Source organism: Drosophila ficusphila, unplaced genomic scaffold (assembly GCF_018152265.1).
Source record: "Drosophila ficusphila isolate 14025-0441.05 unplaced genomic scaffold, ASM1815226v1 contig_198, whole genome shotgun sequence".
Classification (NCBI taxonomy): Eukaryota; Metazoa; Arthropoda; class Insecta; order Diptera; family Drosophilidae; genus Drosophila; species Drosophila ficusphila.
Genome location: NW_025064092.1, coordinates 3330773 through 3349685, shown reverse-complemented (window position 1 = coordinate 3349685; position 18913 = coordinate 3330773). Strand labels below are relative to the sequence as shown.

General features: G+C 38.4%; 3 protein-coding genes across 3 annotated transcripts; 2 read left to right on the top strand and 1 right to left on the bottom strand.

Annotated features, from left to right (window-relative positions):
* Window positions 1-65: 65 nt before the first annotated feature.
* Window positions 66-6452, bottom strand: LOC108095595 (type-1 angiotensin II receptor-associated protein). Its single transcript, XM_017196760.2, has 4 exons — window positions 5879-6452; window positions 4453-4599; window positions 1076-1145; window positions 66-972 (listed from the first exon to the last, which is right to left on the bottom strand). Exons 1-4 carry the CDS (start codon window positions 5924-5926, stop codon window positions 758-760), a joined length of 480 nt encoding a protein of 159 aa, XP_017052249.1. The 5' UTR covers window positions 5927-6452; the 3' UTR covers window positions 66-757.
* A 695-nt stretch (window positions 6453-7147) lies between these two features.
* Window positions 7148-8640, top strand: LOC108095590. Its single transcript, XM_017196752.2, has 2 exons — window positions 7148-7357; window positions 7701-8640. Exons 1-2 carry the CDS (start codon window positions 7247-7249, stop codon window positions 8370-8372), a joined length of 783 nt encoding a protein of 260 aa, XP_017052241.1. The 5' UTR covers window positions 7148-7246; the 3' UTR covers window positions 8373-8640.
* Window positions 8641-9852: 1212 nt separating this feature from the next.
* On the top strand, window positions 9853-13493 carry LOC108095589 (putative inorganic phosphate cotransporter). Its single transcript, XM_017196751.2, has 2 exons — window positions 9853-10518; window positions 11540-13493. The coding sequence occupies exons 1-2, from the start codon at window positions 10317-10319 to the stop codon at window positions 13054-13056; spliced, it is 1719 nt and encodes a 572-aa protein (XP_017052240.1). The 5' UTR covers window positions 9853-10316; the 3' UTR covers window positions 13057-13493.
* Window positions 13494-18913: the final 5420 nt, after the last annotated feature.

Genomic DNA, 18913 nt, shown 5'->3' with positions numbered 1-18913 from the left:
GGGGTTTCATTTCAATGTACAGGAGGTGGAGAAGCGAAGAGTTTCAGAGTCGTAGAGTCGCTCTATTTATTGTTTTACAAACGATGACGCCCGCTTTTTATTTTTGTCGAATATTCTGTTGGGTTTACAGTTTACAGTTTACAATTAGCGTTAACGTTACCGTTATCTAGGATAAGTATAAAGTAGAATTGCAATCTTTGTTATACAAATACGAATATAAATATAAATATATATATATATGTATCATTTACTTGATTAGCCGTCTTTATTCGTTAACAAGGTAAAAAAAAACGTTTGTATATATGGGACAAGGAAAACACGCACACAGTTTTCTTTTCTTTTTTTTTTTTTGAAGTTCCGATTTAAGTTCATATTTAACTACAATGCTTAATCTTAATCGTTGTCTTTCTCTTTCTCACAATAATGCACTAACAAACAACGTTCGAGAAAAAAAAATGGGCCAAAAAAACACACACTTTAGATTTATGTATACATGTAAAATTTAGATTCGCTTTCACGGGGAATTTTGTTTTTAGTTTTTAGTTTTAGGTTTTAGATTTTAGATTTTTAGCAGGCAGCAACACACTGACTAGTGGAGTCTTTCTAAAAGGGTCGTCTTTGCTGTTCCATTTTGGGGGATCCTCTGCTTGATCGATCCGCTGTCTAATGGTTTCGTTGTGATGTCCGGATATCCTGCTGCGGATTATCCTGCTGTGGGGCAATTGGAAGGAAGGACATTGTGGAGAGCCTGGGGAGCCTAGAAGATGCTGGCCACATTCGGACCGGGCTGCGAATTGGTCGGTGTTGGCTGCGTCGGTCGATCGATGTCCTGGTAGCTCCTCTGCTGACTTGTTGGGAAGACCGATCCTGTCTGCAAAGTGCCGCCGCGGGTGTTGAACTCCCGGTAGAGCAGGGCCACGCTCACCGGCCGCAGGATCAAGTTGATAATGCTAAATGCCACGGCCCAGCCATCTGAAGAGAAAGTGCATTAAAAGGTTCATTAGTATCACGTCCTCAGGAATCTCATTCGATGTTTTTAATCGCATTCAGTAGCAATACGCGATGGATGACTTACTCATGATGCCATAATGCAGAGCGATGCTGACTATATCAAAGAAAATGCTAGAAGCGTTGATGACGAGCGCCTGCAAAGATACGAGATGCGGAACATGAGTATGATGGGGAAGTGGTGGGCCGGCCAACAAGGATTGAGCTGATTTATCAACTAAACATGCATTTAAGAAGTCTACTTGATTGTAAATGGGAACTATTTTGGTTGTTTTTATTCGATGCTTTAACTTGTCTTGAGAAAGCACAACATTTTTCATAGTGGACTTTTAGGCTCAAAGAAAACCTCTGAAGGAAAAACCGTCTGTTGACAAACCAATTGACTAAAATATAATTAATAAGAAATTCGTTGAAATAAAGCTATGGTAAACAATAATAAAAATTGTTTGGATCAACAAAAAAGGCAACAAATAAAATTCATTTGTGTTAAGAAAATTAAAAAAAAAAAAAAAAAAATGATTCAAAGGTTTTTCAAATTAAAATAAAGATTTAAATACTTAATCTTGTTATGAATCAATATAATAACATTCTTATTTCTAGTCTTTGTGTTTATAAAAATATTTAAATATTTTTGTGAGTTTGAAGATTTTACTAACGAACATTTTCCTTTTGTTTAACTAAATTTCAAGAACTAAATATTACTTAACATGACTAACCACAAAGCTTTGTTTTTTTGCACCAGATACAGATACACGTGTCCGATTTGTGATAACAAAAAACGAGGGTTGGCCTCAACGGACAACATATGTTAGAATTAAAATTCCCAGCAGGCAGAACCTTGTAGACAAAAATCCTTCACCCACTTTGCTTGGGGAAATGCCCAAGTATCATTCTTCAGAAGGCTCCAAGTTGCAAGTTCCAAAGTTTGAAAGAACAATTTACATACTTGAAATTAAATAATTATGTTCATTGATTTTTAGTTTACAGTTGGTGGACAGCGAGGGTGAAAAAGAAGTGAAATGCCGTCTGGCTGGCCAGGATTTCACATCCAGTTGGGTTCACTTGAGTTGAATTCCCTCGAGTTGAGTTGATTAAGAGGCGTTGCTAATGGCTTTCGAGGAAGCAAACAAAACAACAAAGTCCTCGTTGGCTGGAAGCCTCGAAAATGGAATTGTAATGCCCGATTTATACGGCAGGTGACCCAAAATGGCAATCGCGTGCCTGTTTTTTCTTGAAAGTCCTCCGTATTTTTTTTTTCGGGCAGTGGGACGATGAAGTGTTGGACTTTTCGTGGGAGGTGGTCAGTATTCGGTCGGCCTAAGGTCAAAGTTGAGCCATTTACCGTCTTTACTTACGGCTAGCTCATCTATTAATACACGCATATCGCCAACTTCACACGCAATCGCCCACAAGAAGGACTTCTATGTGAAAATATTTAAACACACTGAGGAAACTTTGGGAAAACAATACATTTAATTTATAGTCTCATTAAAAAGTTGTACTTATTTCACAGGTTAAAACAACCATTCTATAAAAGACTATTTATCGGATTTAGATACTGATTAACTTCAATAATAACTTCAAACAATAAAATAAGAGCTATTAAAATCTCCAAGACTTGTATAAGTTACAAAAAAATAAAAATATGAATATTACATTTTGTATTTCTTTTCAAGATAATAATTCGGTTTTTAACAATTTTCCTTATTTGTTTTATTTGTATAAAGTTGTACTTTAAAAAGGAAAAAATTGCATGTTTGTAAATGTTAATTTTTTTCTTGCTGTGTACCCTCGACTTAAATCAACTTTCATTAGCATACCTCCACGCGTTCAGATTGAAATTTTGGTTGCGTTTTGTGTTTTGTTTTTTTTTTTTACTATTTTGGCCAAGCCACTTGACGGGTTAAAGCCACTCGGGGGTGGAGCAGAACATTAGAGATTAAAGATCGGGCCGCGGGGAACCAGTTATGGCTCGGTTAACCCATAAGCGAGCAAATTGATTGGCCATAACTGTGCCGCAACTTTTGGCCTCAACCAAAACAGAACCAGAGTTTTCCCTTCGAAAGATATAGCTTCTATACTAGTGAGTAAGATCTATACTATATATGCCTAAATCCCAGTGGTAAATCACATTCACGAACAACAAAAACTTTTTACTTGGATAACCCAAAAGGTTTATCTTATCGTATAACGCGTTTTATATTTAAGATGTATCTTTATCTTTTTAGTTCATATGTTTTGGTTAATCTTAGCTTTGCTGCCCTTGTAATAATTTTCTGGTGGTATAGAAATATTTTTATCAGTCATTATTCTTTATTTCCGTGACTTTTATTTGTGACAAGCTTTGCATTCCATCAAAAAAATTTAAAGCACTCTGTTATTTAATAAATATTTTTAATGTGTATTTTTAAAACAAACCAAAAAAATATTGAAATAAGTAATTTATTATTTCATCTTCGAAACAATTCTTATTTATACTCGTAAATTCAAATTATTTAATCAGCCAACAACTGCCTTGCATAATTCCTTTGCAAACAAAATAATTGAATTTCCTAAAATAATCTGCCATGATTAATCGTAATAAATTTAGTAAGTGCATCACCATCGCAATCAATCACAGCATTCATTGTTCTAATCTCGATTTTCTCGCCGGCACCTGCTGATCGTCGAAACTATTTTAGTGAGAACATTTGTTATTTATATTTTGTATGTGTATGCTAATTGCCGATTGACGCTTTTTCAGACAACCGGTTTAGCCGATTTAGCGAATTTCGAGGTGATATCAGTGCGAGTCGTCTGGAATTTGATTAAAACTTAAGCGCAGAAAGGGAAGTTCCAGTCGAACATTTTGAATTAATTGAATGAGCGCACACTCGAACACTTTATGGCGCCCTTATCAGCCCAACAAAGTGCTCAACAATACAGAAATGAGTCACAAAAGCCAGTGAATGGAAAGCCGATTCAGAAATCAAAGTCTATAAGGCGCCTGCAATTGGACTGCAGTCTTTTCATTCTCATTATTCAATATATAGACTTGCAAAGGTTTAGTAAATGGTAGGTACCTTTTGTAACCTTACAAAAAATTATTATAATCATCTCAATCTTTCTTATCACCATACGCTTCTTAAAACTGATTAGCAAACCTAAGCACTTTTAATTAGTTATCTTAATAGGTAACCAAACAGTTTGTAATTATAGTATATTAATTATAAAAAAAAATATGTTGCAAAATTATAAAGACAAAATTAAGCATTTACTCAAAACTTATCTGTTTTCCGGGAATGATAAGGTTAAACAAATATTAAAAATAGTCAAACGTTCAGTTCAAATTACCCAATTGCAGGGTATGCTCAAACAATAAAACGAATTAATTTAACAGCCGACTCAATTGTGGAAATCAAAAAGTGAATCAATGAGAGTAAAGACTCCCCACTCCCCACTTACCGATTGAACCGCCTCGATGGAGTCCTTGCTGTGCATCGTCCAAAACATGGCGATCAGGAACAGAAAGTTGTAGAACTCATACGCCCCGTGGCCCCAGCTCCCCAGCATCGCATTCGAGATGAAGAAGAAGTGCACAAAGGCCACCAGCTGTGAAAATAGGATGGGAAAATTCAAACATACATATGTATCATATCAATATATATATAGCTATATAGCTACATAGCAATATGGTTATAGATGGCTATATGGTTATGTGGCTATCTGGTTAGCGCAAAAGCATAATCATAAGCGGTTTAGTGCCAAGTGAAGCCCCACGAATCCGGCGACCGGAGTTGCCAATTGCAGTCCGCATTCGTATCGGCTGTCAGTTGCGGTTAACTTGGGGTGCTAATCACCCGCCCCCCGGCGACTGGCCATTAACCCATGGAGGCCCAACAAGTGAGAGTCGAATGCGAACAGCCGCGGTGGCGATAATAGCATTGTGTTTTCAACAACACTTTTGGTTTTCTTCCATAATACGAAAATATATCTAAAAATATTATCATATTCAAAATTCATATTCAAAATTCTAAAAAGTGGTTCTGTTGTGGTTTTGTATTATCTTTCTTCTTCCTTATATTTTTGTTTGTTGAAATGGTTTTATCTGTGGTCTTAAAGGCCGGGAGCTTATATCTCTCAAAACTAGCATTCAGAAAAAAAATTATGAACAAATTTTTATGATTATGACAACTACAAAAATATTGCACTCATAATATACTTTTTGTAGCATGGTTTTTTTTTTTAATATTAAAATAAAAAACAAAGTTGTGGCTTCTCTTTGTGCCAGTTTTTTTCCCCAAAATAAATATTTTGCTGAATGGCTTGTCAAACGCCCACTGCTATTATTCCCATCCGATCTGCATTTAAAAATATATATACTTTTTATTGCATTATTTTGTATGATGATGTTCGTCTTTTCTTATAATTAATACGCTTTTTCCTGTCCCAAGAAATTCGCGCATTTGTATATACATAACACATTTTTATTTTATTTGCCTTTTTGTGAACCCAAACAAATTATTTCTCATTCAACCGCAGTTGTGCAAATAGTTCATCTTTTTTAAATGCTTATTTTTTCTACCAAAGAAAATATCTATAAAAAAGTACGCCCACTGCTAGTGCGTTGGCCGCAGCTGTACAACTGTCTGTCAATTTTCAAATCCTACATATGTAAATGTTAGCCCGCCGCAAAAAATGTTTTCTTATCTGTTTTCAAAAACATTCAGACAAAAATGAATTTGTGTCATACGCCCACTGCTATTATTTTGACCGTAGCTGTACATGCATTCATATGCGGGCACTTTGCTTTGTGGGGGGTTGCACTGCTTGCTGGATGCTGGAGTGCTGATGCAACGGCATCTCCCGCAACGACATACTGCTTGCTTACCTTCACACGCACAAACGGGGAACCCATTAATTCGTTGAGGTCGGTCATGATGTCGCTGTCTCTTGCTCGCTTTCACTCTCAGCAGATGTTGCAGATGCAGCGGCTACCGCTCTCTCCCTCCTCTTGCTCTCCCACGCAGCGGCGGCAACAAAAACAAACAAACAGGCAGACAGCTGTTTGTTATTTTCGTGTGCAACAATTTGCTGAAATTGTTCCACTTTTTGTTGTTTGCCCGTTCGTTGAGTCTATTTTCACTTGCAATTCACTTTCAATTGGTGCAAAAAAAAACACTCGCGATTCTTTCGATGCGACTGTGTGTGTAAGCGCACTTGTTGGACTTCCCTCCTCTTCTCACTCCTCTTTCGATTACGATTATTTTGCAATCACTGCTTTGCGGGGGGCGTGTTAACAATGGAGGGCATCAAATTAGTTGTCACAGTTGCGCAGCAACAATTATCAGCAAGGCGCTAACAAAAAAAATATATGTGTATTTCTCGTTTAGAGCCACCAGCGCAGCAGCACGACCGATTGGAATTTAAAAAATATCCAGTTGTCGCAATTCGGTGTTACCAGATGATTGTGGGGCTGTCCCCAAAATGCCTTACGGGAAATCACTTTTACTTACTAAATAATCCCCTTTTTTTCATTCACCTGGCAAATGATTGGTTCGCACCTCGGCTACAAAGTATTCAATCTCAAACTGTTTTGTAATCCTAAATTATTGAACACAACATTCAGAATTAAATGGTTTTCCCTGTTATTTCAAATTATTAAAAACATATAGGTTTACCGAAATTGATCCTTTAAAACTCTAGTTTCAAGGAAAACTTTTGTGTGACCGTCTGTACCTTTTTAAATGCTTCTGAATGCTACTTGCTTTGGCTTTTTGTTTATGTTCGTACGATATTTTCTTACTTAAATTAAATATTAAATAAATTGCTGTTAAACATCTATTCCAAAATTCTCTTCTCTATTCTCTTTCTTTATTTTTATTTAATAGCTTACAAAGATCAGGCTTAATATTTTTTATTTAAAATTCCATTCATTAATGGTGTAGGTTAAGAATTAAAATATATTTAATTGTTTATTTTAAGCTTTTTTGGCAACTTTTAAAATATTGTATTACATTTGTAAAAGGTAATACAATATCCAAATCCAATTTTATTGATGTTTATAGCTTTTTAAAAATTGGAAACCTTGTCGCAAAAAACCAAGATCGAGATAAATACCAAAACTACCAAATTATGGTATTTCCAGTTATCAGTGATCTTGACTGTGTGTGTGTGCGTGAGCCGCTGATAACGCAGCTGATCGGCCGATTTGGGTGTTGGTTTTAACATTTCGATCGAAGGAAACCGGGAGCAGAGAATGGCCAGCAATTCCAGCAGATCCGAGCAGTGCAACAACCAGGTCACAAAGATCACCAGCGACATGGTCCACCAACTGCAGGGAGCGACTTCGAAGGAGGCGCAATCGAAGGTAAGCTTCGGTTGGCTGACCCCCAAATTCAGACATAACCTTGATTACAATCCCACACGGAGAAAGATGCTTCTCTAAATGTGGTCATTGTTATAGTTTTCATGAGTTGTTGCTAGTTTGGAGTAGAAACAGTCATCTTTAACCATACAAAGTGCATTTGTACATCTTTACAATATCAGTGTTGCGAAATGTACTTTCTTTGTACCTAAAAACTAAGTGCCTCAACTAGGTACATAAAAGGTTCAAGTCTTAACTACCTTGTCTATAATATTTTTGAAACCACAAAACTGGATTAAATGAACCCAATGAATATGTAATTCTAATACGACAATTTTGTTCACAGACTGAGGTGATCCCAAGTAATCCGCAATGGCGGTGGCCCCAACTGATGATCGTTTTCGAGGACGGTGATCTGCACTCGGCTCGCCAGCAGTTATTGGAATCCCTGCAGAATCCCTTTGCTCAAAGATCTGTGGCTACTTTGGTGCTCCAGGAGAGCATAGCCGATCAGTTTGTGGGACTGGTGGCTCAGGATCTTCGTCCGCTGGCCGAACAGGTGGCCAAGAACCCCACTTTCATCAGCACGCTGGCCAAGATCGATCAGCTGAAGTTGAAGGTGGTGAAGGGCGAAGGAATCAAGGCTGGAGAGTCGCCAGTTCTGGTCTACGATTCTGTGCACAGCTACCTGGGAACCGGAGCCACTGGAGTGGTGACTCTTCACACCTTCCGTACTGCCAAGGAGGCCGGCGAGTTGGCCAAAAGGGATCCGCTGCCTTTCAGCCAAGTGAGCGTGTGGAACGAGAAATTGGCCTGCGCCTACGAACTGATTCCTCGCCTGCCATTCTACATATTCGCCTTCAACTGCTTCAATCCGGACTTTAGTCCCATTAAAGAAGCCTTCGATGGAAATCGCAACGATGTTATCCTGGCAAAGAACTACCATTACGAATCCGTGGTGGTTGGTGGTCAAAGGAGGATCGTCGTGTTTCCCGTGGGCACCATCTTTGCCAACTAATAATGGAGATCAGGAATATGGAGTTCACGAGAAAACATAACCAGGTGCTCTATCAGCAATATTTTAAATACCTCTCTTAAGCATTTAACTTGTATCCAACGGATTTTACATTTCAGTTGGAATTATTCACAATTGAATTTAATTTGTCCGCCCATAAGGCATTTTACCAACTAAAAGTTGTACTATAATATTTCAACTGAACTGTTAAGAGTCCAATAAGCCATAAATGTTTTTTATACTCAGCCAATAATTTACCACTGAAAAACTACTCGAGTATTGTTCTGCATTTGGTGGAATTTCGGGTAGGTCTAAGATTTTGTGGATGCAACAGGCGATTTTGGGGCATGCGCGGATGCTGCTTCAAAACGAAAATCATTCTAATATCCTGACGTTTTCCTTGACGTAACCTTATGCAATAAAGTCATTCCTACAACTGAGGTCAAAGCAATAGCATTTAACAAATGACTCTAAAAACAAGTTTTCGTTTATTTTGATTTGAACACCAAATAAAATGAGAAACAAGACCCATGAATTAAAAAGAAAAAATTCACTTATTTCTGAATTCATTCAAAAAGATAACAAATAAGCAAATTCTGGTTAACAAAAATAATTTATTATTTCCATTTATATTTTTATCAAACCAAAAGTTTATACATTTGTGTGTGTATATCTTTTTTAATACGACTCACGATTAATTTAACCCTTTATCTTATCAGCCTTGCCCAAGCCCAAGCAAAAAATGGAAAATTTTTCAGATGTGTGTGAACTTTTGTTACTTGCTCATTTCTTTTGTTGTTTAAAATTAAGCTAAAGTGAACGTAGAGTTGTTTTTTGAAGTGTTGATGTATTGACCACAGCTGTTTGAGTGTGTATGGCTGTATGTATCTGCAGGCAAATATTTTACCTTTCTCTTCGCATTGTTGTTGGCAACCTTTTGCAAGTGTAGTCAATTTATTTAGTACGAGCTCCCTTTTTGATTTCGACTATCTGGAATTTGGATTTTGTTTTTGTTTTCATATCCTCACAAATAGTTAATATTGAGCAAATACGCCATTTCGCAGTTAATTGTGTGGGCATATTCTGGAATGCGGGTGTGTGTGAGTGTGCGACTAAATAAACTAACTGTAACTAAACAAAGATATTGTACTTGGCGTACTTTACAACAATTGCACTTCGCTCTCTCCTACGCCATCTCTTTCTTTCACACCGCCCCCCTGCTGTTAGTCTCACTGTCACTCCCCCTTTTTCTTTGGAGCTCTCTCAAACTAACTCTCTCTCCGGTTCTTGCATCCCCTTTGGATGACGTACACGTTCATTTGGCTGCCATTCATGCTCTACTTTCACACGCCAAAGAGAGCGAGAGCGCCAAGAAGAGTTGGAGCATTAGAGAGAGAGCGAGCCCAGGGGCGCTTCAAAGGGGAAACTAAAAAGCGCTTGTCAAAGGGTCATAGTTTATCACTTAAAAACAACTATTTAAAGTACAATTACTCCAATGGATTTTGTTAAAATTTAATCAAACTTGTAGAGCCTTTGAGTTAAAAATTTGTATCATCATAAGCTGATCTTTAATTCTGTATCATTAGTTTTTCTGTGTGGGTTGTTTATCCCCCTTCGACCATTTGGCTCCCCTAACTACGCCCCCCAGCTTGTGGTTAGAAGCAACGTTTGCTGGCGCTGCCTTTTGTTTAGGTTTGTTGTTGCGCTGTCCGTCAGTCTGCGCTGGTTTCCGCAGACGTGGAGAGGTGTCCGCTCGCTAGTGCTCTCTCTCGCTGCCGCTCCGCCTGAATACCGCTTCCGCTACAAGTAACAACTAATAACTAACAACTGCCGCTCCGGCAGAGAAAATGCGCTGGCAGTTGCAGCTCCAAACGCTCCAAACGCTTCGAACGCTCAAACAACTCCAATAGGAATCCAAATATCCAGAAATCGGCAAATCCAATCAGAATGCCACCGCACAAATGGACGGACGAATCGCGCGACGCGTCCTGCTACTACGAGGGTACATCTGCGTCCAGGTTCCGCCGGCCGTCGTCCTCCTCCAACTCGTCCGCCGATGTGGACCGCTCCGATGACGAAGCGGACGACGAACGGGAGGCGTTCTGCTCCGGCGAACGACCGCTAATCCGCTCCAGCGGCGCAGCGGAGGGTAAGTTGATAAGAGCCACCTAGATGGTCAAAGATATAACTCAGACATTGCGCACTTAGGTGGTATTCTATAGATCGTTGCAACCTTACCCCAAAGATACATTTCTCCGAATGTTTAAGGCTGTTTGTGTTTTATAAGCTTTTTAACTTACATAATTTTGTGTAGGCGGAATTCATAACTAGTTGTTACAAATTTCGGTAGTTATCTTTAGGTTTTTATGACGTTATAGAGCTCAAATGTTAAAAGTTGATTGATTGCCATTTTACTTATTTCATTTTAATAATATAGGTTGTTAACATTTCATATTGCTGTTTAGTCATTATTTGTTTTTGGGTAACTTTTTTGGAATATATTTTTAAGTAAAAATCAAAAAAGGTTAACTTTTAATTTTGATCTTAAAACAGCTTTAGAAATTTAAGCTATAAGCTTTTCTCTTTGTGCAGACAATCTCCGGTTTTCATTTTCACGGATTATTATCCAGTTCACAGCATTTCACAAGTTTCTCTGGTACAGTGATTCATGCCTATGTATATTCTTTTGCCATGCGAAACGAATGCTAAAATTTACTTTTATCGCAAGGCTTTTATTTTTATTTTGAAATGTTACCTTAGTATACTCAAATTTAATAGTACGACACGTTTTTATTGCATTAATATCTGAACAGATGTTGTTTTTACTTGTTTAAAAGTTATCAAAATCAAAGAACAATCTATAACATGGGTAAAAGATTGTCCTAATTTTTGCTGTTAAAAAGATGTAGCAATGTGTATATTTAGTTTTTTTGTTTCTTATAATACTCTACAAACTGTTGATAATTATAAATAAATTATATAAATTATAAAAAACAAGAACTGTAGGAAATGTACTCTGTATAGTGATATCATTTTGCATGGTATAGAAGGGTTTTGTTCTGACCTTGAATTTTATCGAAGAGAACTGCACTGGGTTTTGAGTGAAGCCGGAACTGATACCGCTGAAACGCCTCCAAATCGAGCTCTAATTTTCCCCCTTCTCCCCGCAGTGAACCATGGCTGTGGCCCCAAAACACGTCACATCTTCGGATTCATGGGCTTCCTGGGATTCGCCGTCGTCTATGCGATGCGGGTAAATCTCTCGGTGGCCATTGTGGCGATGGTCAACCAGACGGCCATCCCGCACAGCAACTCATCGGTGGTCGATACGGACACCTGTCCGCTGCCGGAACCAAATCACAACGGCACCGATCCGAATCCGCAGAGGGAGGGCGACTTCGTTTGGGACGAGGCCACGCAGGGATTGGTCCTCGGCAGCTTCTTCTACGGCTATGTGCTGACCCAAGTGCCCGGCGGACGAATGGCCGAGTTGTACGGCGGCAAGAAGATCTACGGCTATGGAGTACTGATCACGGCAATCTTCACACTTCTAACCCCGCTGGCTGCCCATTGGGATCTGCCGCTCCTGGTTCTGGTCCGCATCCTGGAGGGAATGGGCGAGGGTGTCACCTATCCGGCCATGCACGCCATGCTGGCCCAGTGGATACCGCCGCTGGAGAGGAATAAGTTCGCGGCCGTCGTCTATGCGGGTTCCAATATCGGAACAGTGATATCGATGCCGCTGGCGGGTTGGCTGTGCTCCCTGGACTTCCTGGGCGGCTGGCCATCGGCGTTCTACATCTTCGGACTGCTGGGCATCTTGTGGTTCATGGCCTGGATGTATCTGGTGTACGACAAGCCCAGCGATCATCCGCGGATCTCCAGTTCGGAGCGGGAGTACATCGAGAGGAGTCTGCTGACCCAGCGGCTGATGATCGGCGAGGAGGACTTGGCAGAGCCGGAGGAGGATGGAGGCGAGGGGGACGAGGTGAATCTGAGGCGACCGCAGGACGATCCAATACCCTGGACAAAGCTGCTCACATCGGTGCCCCTGTGGGCCATCCTAATAACCCAATGTGGCCAAGGTTGGGCCTTCTACACACAGTTGACTGAACTGCCCACCTACATGAGCAACATCCTCCACTTCGACATCCAATCGAATGCGCTGCTAAATGCCATTCCCTACCTGACCGCCTGGTTCGTGGGCATCGCCTGCTCCACTCTGGCGGATTGGATGCTCGCCAGGCGATACATATCCCTGCTGACCTCCTACAAGATGTGGAACACGGTGGGCTCGGTGATTCCGTCGCTGGGACTGATCGGCATCATCTATGTGGGCTGCGATTGGGTGTGGGTCACCTTCATGCTGGCCGGCGTGGGATCTTTTGGCGGAGCCGTCTACGCCGGCAACCAGATGAACCACATAGCCTTGAGTCCCAAGTATGCTGGCACCATGTATGGAATTACCAATTCGGCGGCAAATATTTGCGGATTTCTGGCACCGTATGTCATCGGGTTGATAATCAATCACCGCGAAACGCTGACCCAGTGGCATCTGGTCTTTTGGCTGGCGGCGGGCTTGAACATCGCCGGTAACTTCATCTACCTGATCTTCGCCAGCGCCGAGGAGCAAAGCTGGTCGAAGGCACCGCCAACCGCACGCATCTCACGATCCCCACGCGCCTGAAGCTTGAAGCTTGAAGCAAGCAAGAAAGATAGAAAGAAACTATTCGCTATTTTAGTTAGTTTATAAGCATTTGTGATAATTCCGATATGAGCGCGTATATATTCTACATATATATGCGATCGACGTTTCCCAGTTGCAGTATGTAAGAAGTGGCTTCCAAATACCGAAACTAGTGCTACCAAATTGAATTGGGTAATCGAAAAAGGACGTTAACTGTTTTAGTGTATTGTATACGTGTATCGTCCTTTTATATGGACTTTTGTTTTGCTAGGCGTCTTTTTTGTATAACCATATACCAATAACAACTATATATATTTATATATCTAAGATATACACGCTCGAAGGCACTTAGATCTGACGAAAAAAACAGCACAAACATATCGAACGGCTTTAGCAGACTGTAACCAATAAATCGATGTGAGTGAGTAAAATTTTAACTGGCAAGTTGTTTTCCTGGATCTATATTGAATTATTCGGGTTTATTGTTTTACAGTGATTTAATCATTGCTTAATTTATGACTTGTTTTAGTTCAAAACATTTTTCTTCACAAATTTTTTTGGTTGTTCAAAGGTTGAAATGTGATGCATATTTTCAGTGAGATTTTTGAATAACAAATTTAAAGGTAATGCAATTTTAATTAATTAAATTATAAAACGGCATTATTGGGTAATTAAATGTTATAATGCTTTTTAAAACTTTTTTTTCATCGAATGACATTTTTTGTTTAAAAGTTTTGAATTTTTCTGATACATCAGATATACAGATGTTTCTACATCTACACGATGAGATTAAGCATACTTTTCAGCGGAAAATGAATTTATTATGTTGTGTTTTATTTGCAAATTAAAATTATACCCTTGCAAAGTTTGTTAGTTTCAGGGGCGTAGCTACCGCCGTATATGCCGTATCAATTATACGGGGCCCCCGGGCCAAGGGGGCCCCCAAAGAGTGTAAGAGTGAATATTTAAAATTTGATTTTTATTTGTAAAATGGGTAAATAATGTGATAAATAAATATTTCTTCTCACAATATTTTGTATACCCTTGCAGAGCAAAAGGGTATTATAATTTCTGTCAGAAGTTTGCAACGCAGTGAAGGAGACACCTCAGACCCCATAAAGTATATATATTCTTGATCAGCATCACGAGTAGAATCAGAATACGTCTGTCCGTCTGTCTGTTTCTATGTAAACTAGTCTCTCAGTTTTAAAGCTATCTTGCTGAAACTTTTCCAAAAGGTGTGTAGTTATTGCACGCAGTATATACGTCAAAACGGGCCGGATCGGCCGACTGTATCGGATAGCTCCCATACGAGAGAAGGAAATAAAAAATTCTCAGACCGTTGTTTTTGATCAGATCGACTTGATTTCTTCAAGATGGCGTTTTCTAACTGTTTTTGAATTTCGGATTAAATTTGATCAAAATCGGATAACTCTATCATATAGCTGTCATAGGAGCGATCGAAAAATATATATAGAATTAATGGAAATAAATTTATAATATCGTTGTTTTTTATCCCACGAGCATGATTTTTTGAATATCAAGTTTTTTAACAACTCTTATACTGAGAAAAAAGTTTCATAAAAATTGGACAACTATATCTTATAGCTGCCATAGGAAAGATCGAAAAATCTATATAGAAATAACGGAAATAAAATTGTAACATCGTTGTTTTTCATCAGACAACCATGATTTTTGGAATATAGAGTTTTCTAACGAATCTTGAATACCGAATTAAATTTCATCAAAATCGGACGAGTATATCATATAGCCGTCATTTGAACAATAGTCGAAAATATAGAAAATGAATAGAAAAATCGTCTTAGCTTCGATGTTCTTTAGCCGTTATGTATTTTTTTCGACATATGACTGCAAAGGTATAAAAGCTTCGGTTTGCCGAAGCTAGCTTCCTTTCTTGTTTTCTTTTGTGAAAAATCTTTACCTCCATATAAGGGCCCCCAAAAAATTTGTTATACGGGGCCCCGACAAGGCACGCTACGCCACTGGTTAGTTTATTAGTTTCCTTTTAAAATTAAAACACGAAAGATTTAACCGGTGATTGTGGAACAAAAATTTAATAATTGTTTTTTTTGTTTAAAAACATTATGAAAATCTTACCCAAAATCCTTTGAAAAAGCTGTCGTTTGCTCTGCTATTAATTAAAATGTGGTATTGCATTTTTAAGAACACATGTTTTTTTAATTTAAATATTTTTAGCTATTTGTGTATGTGTTTAAATGTGCATATAAACTATGTATATGCATCCCACATTTCGTCGCAGCCTCCACACGCATTTCAGTTTTCGTTTATGGTTTCAGTTTCAATTACCGTGGCACAGTTTTTTTTTCGGCCCTGTCCGTCCGTAAATCTGTCCGTCCGGTGACGTGAGGCGTCTCTGACTGGGCTGCCACGCCCCCTGCGCCATCGGCTGGCCCAAAAAATACCCCCATAATACAGGCAGATACCGGGGGCATTAATAATGGGTAAGTGACATTGCAGTTTTTGTGTCGCAGTCTCTCACGCGGTTTTGTTTGTATTTTGCGCTTTGTCTTATTGTCAATTTTCTCCTCATTGCATAACGATTCACGGCCCCCATTTTTCCCTCGATCTGCGATCTGAGTTCCCCGGTGAACTTCGCGGGGCCATAAAAACATAGCCGCAAAAGTCGAGTGAAAATATTTTGGCGCCGCTGTTACAACAGCGAGCCTCTCTCTTCTTTACACAGAGAAAAATGTCACACTTTGTAGCCATTTTCACAGTGAGAAAAAAAATGTTTGGATGCATTTCAATTCCTAGTTTCCACTTAAAAAAATGTATAATTTTCACTTAAACTATTTGTATTTACTCTAAAATTTAACAAATATAGGATTTCTTTGCCACTTTTTAAATTAAAAAATACGATTTAGGCACTTTTTCCATTGTGAAATAAATGCGCCTTTCTCTCAGTGTACACTCTCCTGCGCTCATTTGGCCGTGCGTTTGCGTTTTTAATTAACGGTAGTTTCTTCTATTGCCACACGAGAGATTGCAAATGAAGTAATTATAAAAATGAAATAAAACGGCAGATGGGGAAAGAAGTTACGACCGACATTCAACCACATTCGGTTCAATTTCATCCGTGCGATCTTTCGTGCGTTTTTCCTTGCCAAGAAATGCGTTCATGGTCAAAGTTTCAGGCGTGACGCAAGCGTAAACAGCAACAAACAATTAACATCAACAGTAACCGCCGAGAGCATCAACAATGGCATTAAAAAAACAACACAAAACAAACCCAACAACAATGCTCCACAAGTGATCCAAAAAATGTGAAAATTTGTGCAACTAAATATTTGGTCGAACGATTTTTGAAGTGTCAAAACCGATTGTCTAGATAGTCTCCATACTCTGTAAATCTATTACACATAAACTACGAAATTAACTTCAGAGAGATCAGTTCTTACCTAACAAATTAAAAGTTTGATTAAAAAGTTAGCAGAAAATCATTATATTAAGCCTTAAGTGAACATCCCACAAAGCTTTACAAACAAATTTTCTTATTTTTTTCTTAATAGTACATTCAAATGTTACAGCCAAAAAATCCGACCATTTAAATTTTTTTAAAGGAGAGAATAACAGAAATACATAATTGGCTCTTTCCCACAATTTCCACCTTCATTTGCAATTTTTTTCAAGGTTTTATTGACAAATGTTTTGGATCATAAATTATTAATTAATTAATATGTTTCCCATAGAAATCGCTAAACATTCGACAAAGTTGTTTATCAAAGCCATGTTTAATATGACCTAAATCAAATGTTTCACTGGGGAAACTGTAAAACATGGGCTATATTAACACAATTGTAAGCCCTCAGTTAATGAGTTATTTATTTATTTGGCTACCTAACATGTAATAACCTCTAATTTTGATCTGATTTGAGGGCTTAATTCGGGGTCACCTTCGATCAATCAAAGAAAAGATCGACTGGGAATTTGCGACAATTCCCAGAGTCAGATATTGGGTTCAATTTGGTTATCGGCCAGCTAATTAATAACTTGGCCGGATTTCTGATTTCTGACTGAATTTCGTATCTCTCGGCTTGGCTTAGTGGCGCGTTTTTATTTATTCACTGTTAACTGAACCCCTGATGGCCGTCGCTTTGCTTATTTCTTGACACTTTCACTTTTCTCATTAAGATATGAGCTCGACCCCGTTGGGCGGGGAATCGGGCAGGTGAGGCGACAGGTTTTCATGCGCTGACAGACCTTACGTGTACCAACCGACCGCGTGAATGACTGACGGTCAGTCAGACCCAGACCCTTACACTGTCCAAAAAACGCAGAGTTTCAGACTCTCTGCAGGTTTTAAAAACACTATCTTGTGAGATACATTTATTGTAATAACAACAATTATCGAAAAAAAATATAATCTGAAAAGATTATTAGTTGTACATCGGTTTTCGGTTAATATTAAATTGGTTTATATTTTCGGACTCTTTTGTAAATTTTTTTTTAAGTGCACCTAAAAAATTAAGGCTAACCTTAAATATTTTGAGGTTTCATTTGCATCTTCATTCATGCCTATCGCTTCGTCTCGCTCTTTCTCCTTATTTCTCTTGCTCTTTGCCCCCCTTTTTCAATCCTTTTGCTCCCATCTTCTGGATGCAGTTTTTTTTGTTGTATGGTTTTTGTTTGGCTTTTGCCCTACAAACCAGTTTACCGTTGCAAGATCTTCTGCAGGCTTCTGTTTTTTTCTTTGCTTTGAAAATGCACAAATTGCATTTTTGTTTCACTTTGCCACTTAACATTTAATTTTTGGCAGAGTTTCTGCTTCTCCATTTGTGTTTTTTTTCCCAGAACTGGTTTCCATTTGCTAACGGTAAATGCAGCATCAAGCTGTCTCTGTCTGTTCCCAACTTTTTATTTGGCTTTTGTGGAAAATTGAAAATTGAAAAGCATTGCACGAGCCCCGTTGTTTGGGCAATTGCACAATACATGGCAATATATAGTTGGGGAACCAAATAGACGTAATTTACAACTTCTTTTTTTTTGGTGGGGAGAATGGGGGAATCTGCGCCAGGTGCCACAATCTCTCACTCCCTCTCTCTTTCTGGTTTATTGTATGCGTGTGCTTGTAAACAGGTCACCAGAGAAACAACAACAATTGTTCCATCTCTTGCGACATTTTCGTTCGCATTCCTGCATTCCCATTCCTGCTTTTTCAACTGGAAACCTGGACTTTGAATGCAAGTGGTAAAAACAAGAGATATAAAAAATGATATGCGTGTAAAACAAAAGTATCTACGAAACTTTTTTAACTTCAGTAATTAAGGGGAATTTTAAACATATTACATATTTTTAATGGTACATATAATATCTATGTTTGACTAAAAATTTAACTATTCACATTGCGAAACCACTATTTAATTTTCAAATTTGTCTTATCTTTGTATATAGTGCCATACTTTTAAATGTAAATGTAAATTAAAATACACAAATGCTCCTTAATGTATTTTCGAATGCATAAATGTATGTTTTTAATTTAGTTTAGTTTTTGTCTTCTTTTCCACGAAATTAAGTTCATTTACTGAATAACCCACTTGAGTTATTCACCTTTAGGTGAATCATTTATAATTCATTCATGTGCTAAAAATTTCCAATTTCATACATTAACTTTAAATCGTCAAGGCGCGCAAGTATTTCCGTAATTTTGCAGGGATCTCTGAATACCCTAACCTGGAAAAGGTCAATAACTATAAATTTTAGCCAACATTTTTCAGTTCTCAAAAATACTTGAAGATAAAATATCGTTATGATAATGAAAAGACGTCTTGAAAACCACCTCTTATTATTATTTGTTTGAGACCTCTATGCATATGTA

Coding starts and splice junctions, on each gene's coding strand:
- LOC108095595 (XM_017196760.2), bottom strand. CDS start 5,926: ATGACCGACCTCAACGAATTAATGGGTTCCCCGTTTGTGCGTGTGAAG. Junction 4,600..5,878: donor CCCCGTTTGTGCGTGTGAAG/GTAAGCAAGCAG, acceptor CTATTTTCACAG/CTGGTGGCCTTTGTGCACTT. Junction 973..1,075: donor TCTGCATTATGGCATCATGA/GTAAGTCATCCA, acceptor CTTTCTCTTCAG/ATGGCTGGGCCGTGGCATTT.
- LOC108095590 (XM_017196752.2), top strand. CDS start 7,247: ATGGCCAGCAATTCCAGCAGATCCGAGCAGTGCAACAACCAGGTCACA. Junction 7,358..7,700: donor CGAAGGAGGCGCAATCGAAG/GTAAGCTTCGGT, acceptor TTTTGTTCACAG/ACTGAGGTGATCCCAAGTAA.
- LOC108095589 (XM_017196751.2), top strand. CDS start 10,317: ATGCCACCGCACAAATGGACGGACGAATCGCGCGACGCGTCCTGCTAC. Junction 10,519..11,539: donor CTCCAGCGGCGCAGCGGAGG/GTAAGTTGATAA, acceptor TTCTCCCCGCAG/TGAACCATGGCTGTGGCCCC.